The sequence below is a fragment of the Osmerus mordax genome, chromosome 17 (genome assembly GCF_038355195.1).
Source record: "Osmerus mordax isolate fOsmMor3 chromosome 17, fOsmMor3.pri, whole genome shotgun sequence".
NCBI lineage: Eukaryota > Metazoa > Chordata > Actinopteri > Osmeriformes > Osmeridae > Osmerus > Osmerus mordax.
In genome coordinates, this window is record NC_090066.1 from 7,195,775 (window position 1) to 7,215,460 (window position 19,686).

At 44.0% G+C, this 19,686-nt stretch overlaps 2 protein-coding genes across 2 annotated transcripts in view; one reads left to right on the top strand and one right to left on the bottom strand.

Annotated features, from left to right (window-relative positions):
• Nucleotides 1–2,654: 2,654 nt before the first annotated feature.
• LOC136960178 (GTPase IMAP family member 9-like) lies at nt 2,655–5,287 on the top strand. The gene is made up of 3 exons (XM_067254553.1): nt 2,655–2,760; nt 3,264–3,950; nt 4,153–5,287. Exons 1-3 carry the CDS (start codon nt 2,718–2,720, stop codon nt 4,365–4,367), a joined length of 945 nt encoding a protein of 314 aa, XP_067110654.1. The 5' UTR covers nt 2,655–2,717; the 3' UTR covers nt 4,368–5,287.
• A 2,690-nt stretch (nt 5,288–7,977) lies between these two features.
• The window catches only part of LOC136960380 (synapsin-3-like), a 62,065-nt gene continuing 50,356 nt past the window's right edge, over nt 7,978–19,686 (bottom strand). The window contains 8 exon segments of the mRNA XM_067254860.1: nt 7,978–8,107; nt 8,728–8,884; nt 9,081–9,117; nt 9,383–9,514; nt 14,180–14,282; nt 14,504–14,578; nt 15,269–15,411; nt 19,037–19,099. Of these exon segments, the coding sequence (XP_067110961.1) occupies nt 7,978–8,107; nt 8,728–8,884; nt 9,081–9,117; nt 9,383–9,514; nt 14,180–14,282; nt 14,504–14,578; nt 15,269–15,411; nt 19,037–19,099 (840 nt within the window).

Here is a 19,686-nt window from a genome sequence, read left to right on the forward strand (position 1 = left end):
GATCAGAAGTGTAATGGTCTGATAGAGTTTCAGGTGGTATTGTATGGCATGCTCATTATGGTGATACCAAGTTACCTCATTGGCAAATGTCTAAGAAAGGTTTAATAATGTATCCCTGTCAGAAGCCCCATACATCTTGTTTAGCTAGCCAATCAAGGGAAAGGCAGCTCTATGCTGAACTTAAAGTGGCTGTAAATTTGGAAAACGGGCTTCGACCCAGATGACTCGTGCGCTGGTGAGCTGGAACGCAGACAGACAAACATATCAAAGAACTGCAAACCCCGAAAAAAACGAAAGGATTATTTGGATAATAGATAAGATAAATCTCTTAAGCATGCAAGGCATAGCAGGAAATTCACTCTGATTGCTTGTGTGTGTTGGTGAGCGTATGCACGAGTGTGTGTGTGTCCACGTGCATCTCCAACAAGAGTCAGGGTCTTAAGACCTTTGTGATGAAACGTTCCGTTGTGGACCAAGAAAAAAGGAGAAGAAAGAAAGGAAAGAAGGAAGGGATAACAGTTGTGATGCATGGAGGAAATGAAAGCATGGAGGAGAGAGGGCTAATGTTCCAGCAATAACAGCCAGCCAAGAGGAGCTGTCAGACTAGCGGTCTCATCTCCCTCCCTCGAGTAAGAAAAGTGTCCAGGCTTCTTATTTAACAACAACCTTTAAAACACTCGAAGGTTAATGTGAAGTCTGTGCTGTTACGGTGTGGGGTAGCCTGGACTGAAGAAGACTGTATGAATGCTGAAAACGTCCTCTTAAAATCAATCTGGGTGAAGTAGGTGGTGTGTGTCCACAAAAAAAGTGAATATGCTGCAAATATATACCTCAGGATCAACTTGACTACATTTCTGTTGTTGAGAGTTCCTAGTAATCACGCAGAAGAAGTTTTACAGGTAACGAGCCACAAAACAGAACAATACGTTCACTGTACTGTATATCGTACTGGGGTTGTCTCTCAGCCATGAGGCATGACACAGCCTGTTCACGAGGGCTGCCTTGTAGAAAATATACAACCCTGTGTGACAGACTGATGCTTTTTTGACAAAGTTCAAACACTGTTGTGTGATGCTGCCTCAGCAGCTGGGTACTCTGACCAGCAGAACTGAGTTTCCACACAGCATTTTTACTGAATAAATACACAGAGAACACCAATGAGAGATCCGCACCCATAAGAAACCAACCATGGAGTAATTGAGATGTATGGCCTCTCCTGCTAAACTGCCCTCCCTCCCTCTCTCTCTCTCTCTCTCTCTCTCTCTCTCTCTCTCTCTCTCTCTCTCTCTCTCTCTCTCTCTCTCTCTCCTCCCTCCCTCCCTCCCTCCCTCCCTCCCTCCCTCCCTCCCTCTCTCTCTCTCTCTATCCATCTCTTTCTCTAGATCTCTCTCTTTCTCCCTCTCTCTCTCTCCCTCTCTCTCTCTCTTCCTTCCTCTCTTTGCGGTCTGCGCTGTGAAGCATTACAGTTACCATGACGACCAAGGCTTTTCCCTTGTTTTAAGAATTTATCTTTCTTAATTTTGTTCTCGCTCTCTATGGTGACCAAGACACAATAGACTGGTCTGAGGTAAAGAGACCATTCTGTAACACACATACACGAATACACACAGACACTAACACACACACCCCCACAATGACACAAACATGAACGCTAACACTCCATGCCTCAGAGTGGGAGGACTTTATCAAATGAATGAAGATTGTGATGACGCATGGTCAGACCTTGAGTGGTAAGAGTAGGTACTGTGAGTAGAAGGACGAGAACTGAGTTAAATTTAGGTATTACACAAATGATTTCCATTGATGCCATACTGGAGGTGGGCACTGACATTACCAACTGCACCAAGGAAAGGGATGCAATTGTCCTGCTACTGTGTACAAAATCAGAGACAACTTACACCTTTGTGAGACTTGAAGCCTACCTTTTTTCATAGAAAATATTCTTTAATATAATTCCATGTAAAATAATGTGTATTACTTGAGCCATTCATTTGTTTTATGGTCATTTTGTCATTGTGTGGTAAAAATAAATACATAGCCTACATTAAAATAACATATCATATATAACACAATTGTTTAGATATATTTCGCATTCAATTGGGTGATTTGTAAAATGTTAAGAGTTCAAATGTTTACAGTTACAGCATTTTATGTCTCTCTTGGCTCTGCAAGTTTCAAAGCATTTCGACTCTAGGTTAATAGTAAAATTGTGGTGTGACTGCCACCTTATGGTGCTTCCGTTACCTAGCACGTTTGAGAAATTACTTTAAATCGAATGAAACTTTAATCGACTGTAAATCGATTATCATTGCAGACTAGTGTTGGTAGTGAAGCATTTTTTTTAAGCTCACACATTTGAAGCATAACCTACTTCAAAACTATGACTTTGGCCATGAGATCTTTACAACATGAAGGACAGATTAAATAACACAATGTCAATGCCGCTATTTTTTGCTTATTTACAGTCTATGATTCAAACTCAGGAGTCAGGTGGCTGAGCGGTTGGGGAATGAATCGGGCTAGTAATCTATGGCGTGAAATTAGTGCCAGGTTGCCAGTTCGATTCCAAGCCGTGCAAACTGACGTTGTGTCCTTGGGCAAGGCACTTCACCCTACTTGCCTCGGGAGAATGTCCCTTACTGTAAGTCGCTCTGGATAAGAGCGTCTGAAATGACTCTAAATTGAAACCAAAACCAAAACTAAACAAACGCGCTTGAATGTTGGTAAAGAAATTATCGCAAAGGACAGAAGACAAAATGGGTAAATATGTGGATTCTGATTAAATTCGTTAAGAGTTCATAAACTATTTGAACACTAGCCTCTATAGAATTCTAGGCAATAATATCTTTCATTAGGATATCGACCTACCCAGGGGGTCAGCCTTTTGATATCTATTCAACTTTTTTTAATATCACTGATCATGTTTCACGAGTTTTTCAAACTGTTTCTGATATTTACATGGGTGTGTATATGAGAGCCTAGAGTGCTGACTGAAACGCTTAGAGTGAAGGGGAGCTTCGAAATCATCTAATTGGCGTAAGAATGTATAATGCCGACGTGGACGAATACAGATAGCTTAGGCTACAATGCCTAAGCTAGCAAGGCTAATAGCCTTCGTTTTGCTAGGAAGACGAGCGTCAAATTTGATTCCATAGACAAAATACACACATTCATTTTAAAGAATAGAAAAATGAAACACAATATGCATTACAATAATGTTGAATGCAGAAAGAACATTAACAGTCACTTGTTCCATTTCCCAGATGTAAGGATTATCCTGGTTGGATCTAAAGGATCTGGTAAAAGATGTTCACAAAGGACCATCCTGGACCTTAAACAACCTCAATCCAAACTCCAGAAGGCTGAAGGTGAGGTATCAGGGAGGACGGTCACTATGGTAGATACTCCTGGTTGGTATAATGACCTATCCTCGAAAAAGACTCCTGTACTGGTGAAAAAGCAGATTGAGTCCAGTGTGCTGCTGTGTCTCCCTGGACCCCATGCCTTTTTCCTGGTTATAAATGTTGAGACCCCCTTCAGAGAGGGAATGAGGAAATCTGTGGAGGATCACATGAAACTACTGGGTGAGAGAGTCTGGCATTACTCAGTGATACTGTTCACCCATGGAGACTGGCTGGAAGACAAAACTATTGAGGAGCACATTGAGAGTGAAGGAAAGGCCCTCCAGTGGCTTGTTGAGAAGTGTGAAAACAGGTATCATGTTTTGAACAACATTAACCCAGGAGACAGATCACAGGTCACAGAGCTGCTGGATGAGATTAAGAAGATGGTGGCAAGAAGAAATGTGGAGCCGTTTCACAGAGTGAAAGTGGAAGATCTGAAGGACAGTGATGATGAGACGGTGGAGGAGGACTGGGCATTCTACAGAGAGATGACACAGGGAATTAGAACCAGGAAAACTCATAGTTTTCCATTTGTAACTCCAAGTTGTAAGTAGAAAAGTTTGTTTTTTAAAATTGGTATTAAGTTTATCTTGCCACAAAGTTTTTTTTTAGTGAGATGTTTTGTAGAATATAATGGAAGTGAGATTACTGTATGTAAAAAAAAACATTTAGTTGTTGAATTAAATCAGATACATTATGTATATGGTTATAACGTATAATTGTGTGTTATGCATGTCTTTTTCCACAGTGAATGGTGAGAAAAGATCTGAAGTAAACTCTCGGTGCACCTCGGGTTTCAGCTCGTTCAAGTCAGCATCAAGAAGAACACTGAGCTCTGGATACAGATCACTGAAGTCAACATCAGAATCAATCAGTTCGGATTATGGATCATGCAGTTACGATCTCAGATCAATGTGTAGATCTGATCAAGGATGGGGCGGAGCCAAATATTGTAAAAAGTAGAGGCTCAGCCCAAAACGATGTCCTTGTCAGAATCAGAAAGGTTTTAATCGCCATGAAAGTTTGTGCAGACAAGAAATTTACTTTGGCAGGAAGGTGCATACATTCAACATTATAGGAATCTTAACTTAACCCTTGTGCTGCCTTTGGGTCACATGACCCAAAGGTTCATAACAAACCATTGTTGTGTTTAGCCAATTTTACCCAATACAAAAACAAATACAAATAATTTTCTTTTAACCTTCGCAATGTGGGAGGTCTGAGACAGCCCGACGGTTAAAAGAAAATGCTTCACTTTGTTTTTGTATGCGGTAAAGCTGTCGCAATACGACGGTGGGTCACAACGACTTATGGGTCAGAATGACCTGAAGATAACACAACGGTTAAACATGTGGTCTACCTTTACTAAAGGTACAAAGTCTCACTAATCCTAAGAATAAAAATAAAGAATATGAAATATAAAATGGCAATATACAATGGACATAATATACAATTAGTATAAAAAATACAAATAGTGCAAAAAATACAAATGTTATAACAGTGCAAATTTGAATGAAGGTGTATCAGTTAGATGTGAGTGTAGATAGGGACTTCAACAAGTAATGCGAGGGAGCTTCAAATGATTTTTTTGCTTTTCGAGCTTTACGATATATAAACATTTCATTGAACTCATATTTTTATATTTTCCAAATTTATTTAACTGAATATTATTAGATTTAACTTGAATGTATCAGTTTTGGACACATTTGTGCAGAGAATTATGATAGGCCTTACCGTTTGTAAACTTTTGCCATGTTAAACAGTTCACACTGATTCTGATTCTGATTCTAAACGTATAATTTAATTCAGAGTAATTATAGCCTCTTTAACACATCTCTTAACACCAGTTATTAGAATGCACATGTATACTGGTATAAATAAAAACTCAGAACTATGTAAAAAGTTGTTTTCTTTATTAACATAAATGTTGACATCAAAAGAACAAAAATACATGAATTACAGAAACACGCACATGATGCATCACACTTCATACATACACAGATCAGCCAGACAGTAACACTACACAACAACTTACATCGGAGGCACACCAGGGTCAGAATTCATGCCACACTTACACTTTTACACTATAGAGCATACAATAATATCTGCCATCCAGCAGGAAGTTACCATGAGAGAACATAACACAGTAGACAGTCTGGGTGGTAAACTGAACACATCAGTTAAACATTTACGCAATAAGTCTGCTGTCAACCTGTCAACATAATAATGGTGAGGTTACTCTACAGAAGATGTGTGTAGTCAGGTTTATTGAAATATGTCCTTGTTTTTTCTTTTGTTTGTAGAAGACAGCTTCACAGTACATCTTTCAAGGTGTATTGCCCTTCACTATTCATTGTAACGACATGCAAATGTTTTATGAACCTTGAGTCGCCTTTTAATTCTCAGCAGTTCATCACTTAATAACAGTTGAAAGGTGTAGTAAAATCTAATGGCTAACAGGAAACATAACATTAAATATAACATGATTGATGATTATTGCACCTTTCTTTTACCACAATGTTGAGAAATGCTGAAAGACAGTATAAATATTTGTTGTTGCTTGCCAGTTTAAGGACAGCGAAACTTTAGTTGGATTCGTGTACTCTGATCAGTGCCACTGTGAACACTGAAAAATCTGCTGGACTTTTGGTAGTTACTGGATGACATTCCCACCATTTTGAATCAGCGTTTTCTGTGGATCTACATTATGAGTAAGAAAAAAGGAAAATATGAAAAAAGAAATCGGAATAATTAAATGAAACAATTAAATTACCATTCATAGACAAAAGACACTTGGGTTTATCAATTGATGAACAACAGAGTATTACAAGCAGGAGTGATGTTGTGAGGAAAATTTACCACAGTGAAACAAGTATACATGAACTCATTTACGTCACAGCCTCATAGGTTATCACTGCTCCAGAACGACATCATATTCCCAGTACATCATGGCTTTTTATGGCTTTTTATACTGAAGTATTTATTACTTAAAGTGGTTGACAAATGTCATCAAGAATAAAACAAAATACATACTTATTTAAATGGTCTTAAGTCTAACAGGCAATTTGGTCCTTTGTGACACAGTGTCCAAGGCAAAGAAATGACGTCTAAAACTGTAAAATAAAAATCATCGAGCATAACGTAAACATTTAGAATTCCTTAATGGGGTTGTTGAGTGCAACAAAAACAATCCACAATGTATTAATTGTACATCCTTAAAAGTAATACTATTATTGATGCTAGCCAGAGAGCATAGTGCAACTTCAAGTACAATTTCTGAAGACAAAGAAGGTGGTTATTAATATAGTTAAATAACTACGTTTATACTTACAAAATGTCAAATTGAAATTCTAAAATAAAGTATTCTGTACGTCAAAGCAATGCACCAAAAAATGGACACAGTCATTATAATCAATCAGTCATTTTTTAGGAGAGATTGACATGGAAAACTGATTGCAATAATGAGGTAAAACCATGAAATTCATATTCAATTCCAAACAGATTAGGATACATAAACATATTTACGTTGAATTCATTGTCATGCACTTATCACTGTTGTAAAATGGGACATTCCAGTAGATTAGGAAAGCCCCAATGATATTGTATTAATGGTAGGAGAGTTTACAGTAAGATAATGTAGTAATGTTTCACAGATACCTGCCTTCCAGGAGTCATCTCTGACTTCAGATATCGACAAAGGGATCTCTTCTAGCTCCCAACGCTTTAACAGAACCTGCTTGACACTGTTCCACTTGCCTTTATTACATATGGAGGACTTTTCCCTGCTACAATCATTATCCGATAAAATCACATTCTTTACCTTTTACATGGAATATGGGTTTCCACAACTATGTTATAACACTGGCTTACGAACAGATGTTGGATAATTGTACGTAGTGCTATTTACAAAGATAGATCATGTAGTAACTACTAATGGCTTCAGGGGAAAGATTTTCCTGTAATGGAAGACAAGTTCTTACAGTATTTGCGGCTCCTTAGATTGCATGTGTACAGGTACTGTGGCGGTTATCTTGACCTAACAAATGGGTTTCTGGTTTTATCAAAAATACTTTGGTAATCATAGGCCCAGGTGAAATTACATTAACTACTTGCCAGCCAACTAGATATGGCAATTGTTCTATTTCTGATATGTTGCCAGCAATAGGCTAGACATCGCTATTGAACCTATCAACATTATTAGTTATAATTTCTAAATACTGTGATATTGCCTAAAACAGAAAGCCATGTAAGTGAAATTACATGAGGAAAACACCTATGCTCTTTAAATAAAATAAAAATGCTAATCTTACTAAACATTTCTAGGGCACTTTTTTGACAACAGGACAGATGCAAAACAATTACACCATGCGCTGCACAAAACTCCAGACTAATTTAATTGTCGGAACCTTTCCAACTGACATTTTTTCAATAAATATGCAACAGGGTGGAGAACAGGAAGTAGGAAACAGGAAGTGGAAGGTGCTTCCTGTTTGGAGGGAGACCTGTGATGACAGACCGGGCCTCCCTCCTGGAGCCATGGCTGCTGAGTGGTGGAAGAGTCTTGAAGAGGGTGTTAGTCGGAGAAGAGGCTAGCGAAGGACTGGCGTAGGCTGCGGATGGTCTCTGCCTTGGCCTCATCATCTGTGGGGTTCCCCTTCAACGGGTCTGTGATGCTGAAGGTGTTGGTCAGCGACTGAGATTTACTGGAAGAAAAATGATGGGAAAAACCAAAACATATATTTTGTTTGTTTATTAATGTCTCCACATCAGTGTCCCAGCTCACCTGCACATGTTGTACTCACAGCCACAGATTTAGCAATTTTCTACCTAACAGAAAACGACCCTATTTACGTGCTCAATTTCTCATACTGTTATTAACACCTGTTCTATTCAAGAAAGACAGCAAATAAGTTGGATGTCTTTCGATACACTAATACTAATACACTAGTACTAATACTAGTGCTATCACAGACACAGTCTGCAAGTCAAACAGGAGTATTAGTACTGTTTGGCACGGAGACTGTGTTTCTCCTGCTAGAAGGTGCAATGTCTGCAGAGACAGTCAGTCCTGAAACTGTTCAACATGAACTGGAGCAGATCGTGGAAACACACCAAACTGGGTTTCCACCCCTTGTTGTTCACAGATACATCTGCATTTCACAGGCACACAGACACGTACTGCACATACTGTATATCCATCGAGCCTATTTATAGATCATGTGATGCAGGACCCAAGACAAAAATGAAAAAGTTGAACAAAGTATAGGAAAAACAGGAATTGAAAGAAATGATGAGCCCCACCGTGCGTACCAGGTTAACTTACTTGAGCTGAGGAGGCTGCTTCTGGGCCCCGGGGCCGGAGGTGGCAGGGATGGGGCCGGGCTGGAAGGCCTGGCTGGGGGAGGTGCTGGCAGAGCGGGCTCTTTGAGGGGAACCTTGGGCTGACTGGGATGGAGAGGCTGAGGCGGAGCGGTTTCCCCCTGAACACCAAACACACACACGTGTATACACACATTGTATACAAAGACATCCACATATACGCAAAGACGCAGGTGGCCGCACATGCGCACGCACACACACGGTCAAACATGCATACGCACACACAAGCAAAGGCACACACATGCTGCTGCTGCTGAGCTGCTGGGTTAGAGGATGTGTGGAGAGAGGCCGGCCTACCTTGGGCTCTTCTTGGCTGAGAGCTCTGAGGCTGCGTCTGAGAGATGATATCAGAAACATCATGTTCAAACTCCATACAAGCTACTCCTACCAAAGTTCAATATGTACGGTATATATATATATATATTGATACAGTGTATATTTAGCATCCCAGATAAAGGTACAATTATCAATATGAAGGCTTAATCAAAGACTGTCGTAAAGCACTAGCTGGCTGGTTGTAAATGAGCTCAATTGCTATGCTTTTCGAGAGTCGAAACTGTCCAAATCCAAAAGGTTGCTGATGTCGTGCGGTACCTTACCTTGACAGCAGAAGGCAGTGGTGTGGTGATTCCCAAGAGGACACTTGCCATCTTGTTCATCACCAGCTCTGTGATAAGCTGCTTGTCCTCCTCCACATGTTCACCAATCAGAGGCATGGAACTGTCCATCACCTGCCGACAAGCACCAATCAGAAGCTCAAAATCTTTTATAGCCAAGGACTTGGGAGATGCATTTTGTTTCATTTGAAAACATATTTATCATTCATAAACTTCTCAAATTCCTTATTACAGAAAACAAAAATGTGCACATTAGCAGAACTGTCACTAGAGGGCAGTCTTAGACAAACACAGCCTGGGTGTACTTCAGCTTCTTTGAGACGTACAGTATTTCATCTGTGAGTGGAAATGTGGGATTTGAAGGTTTCGGGATCCTGAGCATTTGGATCACACCATTCACTCACAATTCAAGTAGAATGAGAATGTGACTATTTGTGTTCCGGTCCAAATACGAGATAAGAAAAATAGTGACCCGATAACTCCAGAACATTCCGGGTGAGATCACAATGCTTGTGAATAATGGATGAAGCAGACTCTATCTCCTTCATTCATTCTGGGAGGAGAGTCACACATGACCGAACATGACGCGCACATCTTACGGCTTGCTCTGCATGAGTCCCCTCATGTGTGATCCCCCTCATCAGCGCTAGCCAAACCCATAGCAAGGATGATCTCAACACACACACACACACACACACTCTCTCTCTCCCATTCTGTTCACACGTGCCTTCTCAAACCCAAACACCACGCAACGTGCCTCCCCCCCCCCACACCGCCAGCGCCTCCTTCTCTGAAGAGGAGGACGACCGCGACCAAAACAAACAGGGTGGGAGGAGCTGTCCTCCGCAGGCAGTAGCACACGGGCCGTGCCTGCTGGGTAGCCAATCTGCTGAGCGGGACCAGGCCACGGCATGGCACGCATCCCGGCCACAGGGTGTAAACATCCCCCCTGCCTCAGCCTGCTGTGCATGTGCTGCTGCATGCCCCGGGACATGGGCTGAGGCAGGGGGGAGAGGGAGGGGAGGGGGAGATGGAGGAGAGGGAGGTGGAGGAGAAAGGTGGGGGTGGGGGAAAGGAGGAAGGGAGGGAGAAAGGAGGCAGGGAGAGAGGAGGGAGATGGTGGGACGGAGAGGGGAAGTGGAGAGGGAGAGGAGGGCGAGAGAGGAGGGAAGAAGGTGGGGGAGAGAGGCGGGGGGGGGGGGGGAGAAAGAGGGGAAGGCAGAGAGGGGAAGAGACAGAAGCTCAGGGTCAGGCTCGGGGAGCCCGGGTGAGGTGAGGCTGGCTAGTGATGGGTGAGGCAGGGGGAAAGCCCTGCTGTCTGCACTCTCGCATCCCGGGGGTTACTGAGCTCTCCTGTTCCCAGGGCCCGGGAGCATGGGCGGGGCCATGCGGCGGTGTGTGTCGGCGTGAGTCATAACCACAGGGGACGGAGCACAGCCCAGGGGAGTGTCTGCCTGGCCGCCCCCCAGTCTCACTTCAAACAACCCTGCGGTGGCCGCCGAGACACGGGTACACCCAGCGGGTCTAGAAGGGATACATCTCCAGCCAGACACCCGCCAGGCCGCGCCTCGCCTCGCCGCCCTGCCCCCACGGGATGAGAATATGGAGGTGTTGTTGTGTCATTTTATTGGGCTGCGCTGTGTTCCGTTCCCCTGCGTACATCTGGGTGTTTTTCCCTGGGAAAGAAGGGGAGGGCTCTGGTTCAGAGGGAGGTTGGGGGCTGTTATGTGCTAGATGGTGTACAGTCTGTACTGAGATGAACAGTACAGGAATTACAACATGAGGAACATCTAAACTTGGCTTGGAAGCGGGGGGATTTATTTTCTGTTTTAGTGAATGAGGGGATTTCTTCAAGAGTGTGACCCGAAACAGAACATTCTCTCCCTGGTTTGAAAGATCACTGCTGTTGTGCACTTACGGCAGATCTAGTTTAAGAGCATGGATGCATGCTTTTTTAAATCCAAACCTTAGAACATATGTTGTCTTTTACCAATCTTAATTGAATGTGATTATCATGACTCATTTAACATACAATACTGTCATTCTCCATCCTGCAGTGTAATCTGAGTAGAAAAGATAATCAGCAGAATTATCTGTGATATCCCACTCCAGGCCAACATAAAGATACACTGTATGTTTTGATCAGCTGATATGAACTGGAAATGTCCTGTAAACGGTGAAAGACTTTAGTTCTCACTAGAAAGGAGGTGTCATGGGTAATATCTGGACTGCTACACAAACAGGTTCCCACTGAGAGGGACTTGCAACAAGCTAATGTCTCAGTCGATGCTAATTAAATTCCATCCGGAGGGGTGTGTGGGTGTGTGTGTGTGAGTGTATGTGTGAGTGAGAGAAAGAGAGATAGAATGGGGGGAGAGAGAGAGAAAAAGAAGGGTGCAAAGATAAAGAGAGATAGAGGAAGCGAGAAAGAGAGATCGCAGGGAGACAGAGAGAGACTGAGAGAAGCGAGTCATGTAATGACGTAACATTGTTAAGTGACTGTGTCACTGGGGTCACTATATCCGAGTCTGTGGCTGGCGTATGATAATGCAGTATGTCACCTTCAGCTTTCTGGGAAGATGGACAAGATTTCCTGAGGATTTTACACACACCCACACCCACAGTAAAGCCATCAGTCTAAATATGGACATCGTAGAGCTATGACAACTTGCTGTTTGAGCGGCTGTGATAGACAAACAATTGGAGGTTGCCATGACAAAGCCCACACAGACCACAGAGGAGCTCCACAGTGCCCACAGGAAACACGCCGAATAATGGCAAAGCCAATTGTGAATTGTTATCAGGTCTAAAAGGAGACTTGTCATTGAAAGCTCAACTCGAGTGGTTCTCATTCTTCTTCCCTTTTTTCTTCTCCTTCCTTCCTTTCGTCCTTTCTCCATCCTACCACCTCTCCCTGTGCCCTGCGCTGAGACAGACAGAAACCAGACTTGTTTAGGGGAAGTCAGAGGGTCAGAGACAGAAAGAGAGAAAGAGAGAGAGAGTGAGATAGAGAGAGGTGTGGTGGGGAGGTAGACAGGGAGTGTGAGAGAAAGGGACATAGATAGAGAGAAAGAGAGAGAACAAGGGAGAAGTATATAGAGAGAGAGACAGAGAGAGGGAGGATTACCTAATCGCTGAGTATGCTGTGTATTATGTCATGCTGTCACCAGTCTCAATACGTCAGGTCAGAGGGATGCGATTTATCTTAGCTGGACTGGTGGTACTTCAGACAGTGTGTGTATACATACACTGTCACATTTCTGTGTGTGTGAGTGTGTGTGTGTCTGTGTCTGTGTATTTGTATGTTACTAGGCAGTTGTCTCCAAACATGTTGGGTTAATGTACTTATCTCTTCTAGTCCCGACACAAAGTTTCCAAAGTACATTTGCGTGTGTGTGTGTGAGAAGATACAGGCCTCGTCCAGAGACAAGTGAGCTCACTGGAGCAACAGGAAGAGCCTGGTGGATCTGTCTCACGACCAGATGTGTCCTGGCTGTGGGTCCGGGTGCCAAGCAGACTAGAATCAACCCAGCCACAGGTTATGCTGAGATAGGACTCGATAATACCTGCAGCACAAAGTCTCATTGTGAGCTGCGCTCTGGGTGGCTACCCCAGCTCAATAACATAGCATGGATCTGACTGAAGGTGCTTAAATACAGGATAAACGTCTCAAACAGTACACTACTGCCATGCTATTGAAATATGAGACCTTTTAATCTAACGAGATGTTAATCCAAGATACCGTTACACCCATCCATATCAATCTTTAACCTGATGACCACACACACAGACCACCAGGGCACTGAAAATAATGAATTGGTTACATAAGAGTGTTGCTGCAAGATCAGCGGGCCTGTGTTACCCAGGTGACTATGACATCACTGTGCACACAACAGACACCCAGACCGAAAGACATAAAGGAGACCGGCAGAGAAACAGACAGACAGACAGACAGACAGACAGACAGACACACAACCAACCAAGAAAACAGGTAGATAGGCAGGCAGGCTGGCATTCAAACTGGCTGACAGACAGACACATTTCCCCAAAATATGCCTGCAGACCAGAGTCTGAGCTCAAGTCAGTCAGGCATGCCTTTATTTGAATTCTAAAAGCTTTGTTTGGTTAGCAGAGTAATCATTTGTTCATAGTTTCAATCTTGCCAGATCTGTCCTGGCTGCACCCTTAAGCTCTCTCCCCTCCAGACACTTTCTCTCAATGCTGTCTCTTACTTAATGACTTGGATAACACAATCACCCACAGGGGGGGAATGAAAGTCACAATAATGTTGGTACTGAAATGATATTTCAACATGTGCACCAACTCCAACCGTGTTCAAGGTTATCATATTTGCTGCCAATGGTCTGATTAAGGGAGTTCATGAAAAACAAACAAGGTCTCCAAACCTGATGTTGGGTTGGTGACTGCGAGCAGGCTCTGATAAGGGGGTGGGTGGGATAGTAGGTTTATATGATGCATGTTGTTGTTATGTTCTGACCCTGAGAAAAGGACTACTGTTGTACAAGACCCAGAGCTACTGCCCGGGGGCCTTGGTGTCTCTAAAGCCCTGATTGGTCAGGCTGAAGGACATATCAGGGCCCAATATTACAGTGGAACAGTGGAGTTGATTGTTTTGGTTTGTGTCAAAAGTGTTTTTCTTTTCAAGATCAGGTCATATTTCAAGGGGAAGGGTCACGACGTGAGGAGCGGTTCACAAGTGGACTTTGCGCCTCGTCTCGGACGTCATCTCCCAGCCCGGCTTTAGGGGTGACCTCTGACCTCTATGATGTAGTCGTTGCCATCTTTCCCATGGACCGCCTTCACGGCACAGATGTCCAGACCTCCGAACATCTCCGCGCAGGAGTCCACCCACAGACGGTACCTGGAACACAGCGACAACCAGTGAAAAGCAGAAATCTACTCTGGAACTTTCTAGAAGTTAAAAAACTGTGGCAGACACCTATTCTGGAACCTTCTAGATTTTAAACATTAACTCTGCAACTTTCTAGAACTTTCTAGAATGATACCAGGCACCCACTACTGTATGGAACTGTCTAGAGATGACAGACGTTTGTTTGTCAGGGTAGAGTACAGTGCACTCACCTGTCCGTCATGGCGATCTGCTCCAGCATGGCAGACCCCGTGTTGGCCTTCCAGTTCCCTGAAATGGACGTCCTCCTAGAAAGACCCAGAACACCAGATCAGGGAGACGGAACAAGGAACCCCAAGAGAACACAGACGTCCAGGTAAGTAGGATGGAACTTAAAACCTAGAGAGAACCCCGGATGGAACTCACAACCCAGAAGGAACCCAGAACACCAGGTCAGATAAACAGAATGAACAACTCAGCTGTGGCCCCTGAGCGGATAGTGACAAGCTGTACAGTGCGATAAACAGTCACTCAGCACTGTTGTTTTTGTAGTTCAATAGAAGACCCCAAGGGGAAGATGTTATCGTATGCTTCAACACTGACTGCAATGCACGCCTATATTATGCTTGTGTCACGGCCTGGTTGAGACTTGCTTTCATGGGCGAAGCCATGGACAGGGAGTCGAGATAAGACTCCCTCAATTCCACTCCTCTTAGTCAAAGCAATTTTTTTCAACAGAGCTGCTTGAAGGCAGATAGGGTAAGGCCTCATGAATTCTACTGTACACACTGTCTGCATGCTGCTGATCGTTTTTCAACTGCATTGTTGAAACTCCAAATCCTGGCTGGGACCCGCAGTATATTTTTGGAGCAAAGTTAAAACTGCCCGCCCCCTGTGTTGGGTCCTGCGGGACAGGAGCGATCCCAATCCCACTGCAGGCCTCAAACTCCCCCTCTCTTTCAAATCTAAAAACCAACAGGACGCTCGTACATGCTTACATGTACGCTTTGTAGTTGTTGCCAATCTTCTGGATCCTGATGTCGTACTTGGACTGGACGAAGGGCTCGGAGGTGGCGTAGGTCCTAGCCAGCGCCACCACGCTGGTGATGTCCTGGAAGTCTTCCTGGTTCTCCACTTTGATCTGGGGCAGGAAGAGAGAGCGCCGTGCTAATCACCTAGCGTGCTACTATCAAAGCTGGGAAGAGGAGTTGTTAGCGGTTAGCGGTTAGCTTTACTGGAGCATCCTGATGGAATTTAAAACTACCGTAACACAGACAGGATAATTAGACGTCCCGCTGTGGAAAACATTTCCGGATCAGCTTTGATCTGCATTTTTGCCTCAGCGGAGCACCCAGGTAAAGGGATATCACAGAGCTTTACACAGGAAGGAAAATGACATAAATCAATCGAAGCTTGGGTAACTTCAGATAATATAGTACAAAGTACCCAAAAAAAATACAACCAATTGTACAGGTACTGTACCAACCAACAGAATTCCGAGAAAACAAGCATCATATGGTACAGCCATAGATATCTTTCCCATCATGTAACCAAGTTTGATGGATGGGGGCCAACAAGTGCCACAGACAGAAGCAGAAACAGACTTAGACCACTTAATTACCAGCTATATGTTTATATTAATATACACATATCTAGTAGTACAAGTCCTCCATTAGACCCTGGGAAACAGGAGGTAGGGGAGACACCCTCATAAATCAACAGGCTTCAATGTATGCCGTTCTGTCAGTGCCCGATGAGTTGGATGTCGGATGATGAAGCCCAGGGCTGTAGTCCTAATCCATGCCCTTGTTATCTCATTATCGTCAGTCTCAATGTTTCCATCAAAACTACTTCCCCCATAATGCTGTGTGGGAGGGTGTGTGGGAAGAGCAGTGAGTTGCTGTCATGGGGCGGGGGGGGGGGGGGGGGGCGGGGGGGGGGCGGGGAGGGAGTGATGTTCTCAAGTATACTCCCTCTCTCTCACTCCACATTTCTCTCTTTAACTCTCTCACTCCCCTTCCTGTCTGTCTCCCTCCCTGTCTCTCGAGGCTCAACAAAACGGAAGGAGGAAGAGGAGTCAGAAATCCAAAAAAGTAGTGAATGAGAAAGAGAGGGAGAAGTTTCTAGTCCTAATACGGTACAAGAGAGGACTTGTTAGCTCTGTGGGTTCTCCTTGCAGCTGGCAAGGAGAACAAATAGGAATAAGAAACACAAATAAACCACAGGTTGCCAGTACAAAATACTAAACATGCAGTGATTGCACTAGTCTTCGGAGTCAGAGGTAGAATACTCTCTCTTTCATCCCATTTCTGTTCCATGTACAGACAGGTGAACTAGGCCAAACAGTGGTTTCCTGAACACGCAAGGAAAGTATGTAATACGTGAACTTGTTCTCTGGCTCAGGCCTCTGCAGTAAGGTCCAGGAACAGCAGGCAAAGCCACACCATGGAGTTCACATGGAGTTCACATGGTGTTCACATGGTGTTCACTTGGTGTTCACATGGTGTTCACATGGTGTTCACATGGTGTTCACTTGGTGTTCACATGGTGTTCACATGGTGTTCACTTGGTGTTCACATGGTGTTCACTTGGTGTTCACATGGTGTTCACATGGTGTTCACATGGTGTTCACTTGGTGTTCACATGGTGTTCACATGGTGTTCACTTGGTGTTCACATGGTGTTCACTTGGTGTTCACATGGTGTTCACATGGTGTTCACTTGGTGTTCACATGGTGTTCACTTGGTGTTCACTTGGTGTTCACATGGTGTTCACTTGGTGTTCACTTGGTGTTCACATGGTGTTCACATGGTGTTCACATGGTGTTCACATGGTGTTCACATGGTGTTCACTTGGTGTTCACATGGTGTTCACTTGGTGTTCACTTGGTGTTCACATGGTGTTCACATGGTGTTCACTTGGTGTTCACTTGGTGTTCACTTGGTGTTCACATGGTGTTCACATGGTGTTCACTTGGTGTTCACATGGTGTTCACTTGGTGTTCACTTGGTGTTCACATGGTGTTCACATGGTGTTCACTTGTGAAACCACGCTGAGAATCAGGATGCATTGAGTAAATAAAGCAAACGCCAATACTGGAATAAGAAACCCCAAAGTACGCAAGGCAGTAAACACTGGCAACCAGATCAAGAGCTGTGTGCATGTGTGTGTGTGCGTGTGTATGTGTGTGTGAGAGGTGGAAAAGCTGCCTAATTTTGGAGAGCAAACTGCCTCGCTGACTGACCAATGTGCAGTGTCTGCAAAAGAAATCGAACAACTCCATAAAGGAGGTAGTCCTCAAGGTCTATCAGATCATTATGCTGTGGCAAAGGCATTTCAGATCATTCTTTGTCTGTCAGACATAGACAACAATTTTTTTTTTTTTTAAGAGAGGTCATCATTCATATTATTTGTAACATTATGCCATTATATCCACTGGTAAAACCACCGACAAAACAATTAGCAAGAATAGATCCTTTCAAGTGAGAAAGAACCCAGGTGAGGGATCTAAAAGGTTCTATAACATATATTTTACATACTCTACTCTACTACATATTCTATCACATATTTTGTGGGCTCTTCTTCTGGTATGACTTCAGGCAGTTACCGATGACAAACGACCAGAGCTAATGAGGAGCTTGTCTGTATCTGAGTCTTGCCTCACATAGCCTGCAGCTCAATCAGGATTCAAAGCTCAGCTAACATCCTGATGGAACACGGAGAAGCCATCAAAATGCAGAAAGACAGAGTTAGATCAAACCCAAACACATGATTCACAACAGCAACCGTTTTCGTTTTCTCCCGACAGGTTCACTGTCTTAAAAAGCACGGCTGACTTAAAAGGCAAAGAGAACGGGGATGTGATTTTCTCAGCCCTGACCTGCGGTGGCCCTCCGTGCTCAGGGAGGTCAGAGGTCACACAAGGTATGTTCTGCTCCCCACCCGCCTGGGCTCAGGGCCCAGAGGGCTGCTGGGCAATCTATTGTGGAGGAAACACAGATACTCAGATGGAGAGGCGATAGACATGTAGGAAGTGTCTGTTTGTGTGTGTTTGGGTGAATGCACAGACCTTGACCAGAAGGTACTGTATAATGTCCACGAGGCTCAACTCTTTCTGAGAGGTGTGTAGTCTGTATGGGTGTGTTGATGTGTGTGTTAATGTGTGTGAGTGTGTCTGTGTGTAAACCTTCTTTTAGCTGGCTGTTGGGTTGTTGGATCCTTGTGTGACCTAGACAGAGCAGTCAGTCAGTTTGCGAGTGAAAGACCGAGTGTGTGTGTGTGTCTTTGAATTTGACACAAAATGTGTTCTTTTGAAATGTATTTTATATAAATGAAGCACTCTTCCCTAGCCTTCTGCGAACATGGAAACCCCCAAGAACCCCCCCCCCCCCCCATCTACTGCTCCCGTTCCTTCCTCTCATGAGGGTGAGATCATGGGAGTGGACAGGGCTCACTTCCAGCTTCCAACCTATCCCTACCTCCTTAGCTTCTAGCAAGGCAGGGGCCATCATCTTCTTTGGCAGTCTTGAGATACACAGAGATAACAAAGACTCTGGTAAGACCAGATCAACTCCTGAAGACACACACACACACGCACGCACTCACGCACACACACACACACACTCAAAACTAGATATATGTGAGGAGGATAGACTAGGAGAGAGGCATTTAGTGTGTGTGTGTGTACAAGTGTGTTTGTGCAAGTGTCTGTATGTGTGTTTGGAGGTGTCTGTGTATGAATGCGTGCATGTGTGCTAGAGGTTTACCTTTCCCATCCCGGCGTAGGCATGGCCCATCTTGACCACCACAGGGAAGGCTGGTGTTGTGGCCTGAGGACGAAGGACAAGCACGTCATTAGCACCGGACAGCAGTACAGCATGGCGGAGCGCTGCTTTACACTGCTGCCTCACAGCAAGATCATGGGTTCGAATTCCCCATGAGGCTCGGCATGTTGGCAAGGTCTCCCCAAGCCTGTCAGTGTTTCAAGATATCTCTGGTAACACCGTACAGTAGGAGAGACGGCAGACGTTCAATTATATATTTATGAAGATATAACCTCAATACAAATGGAAACGTTTTCCACCTTTAACGCCGAATAAGACCAGACGAAAGACGGCACACGGAGACCACAGTGTATGAAGATCCGTCATACATAGAACCTCCGTATTGAACTCAAACAGCCACCTTATTTTGGAAGCATGAGGTACATTGAGAAGAATGTTGGTTTGTTCCACAAAAGCAGAGTTCTGGGAAGCAGAGGGGTGGAAGACCACATGCTGCTGTGCCGGGTTTGGACCACCAAGCCAGACCACAGGCATGGTGATGTGTAATGAAAGCAGATGAAACGTCAACAGATTACTTTAAAGGTCTCTTTTTAAACAAATTCTGGGGACCTGGATCAATCTGCCGGTATGAT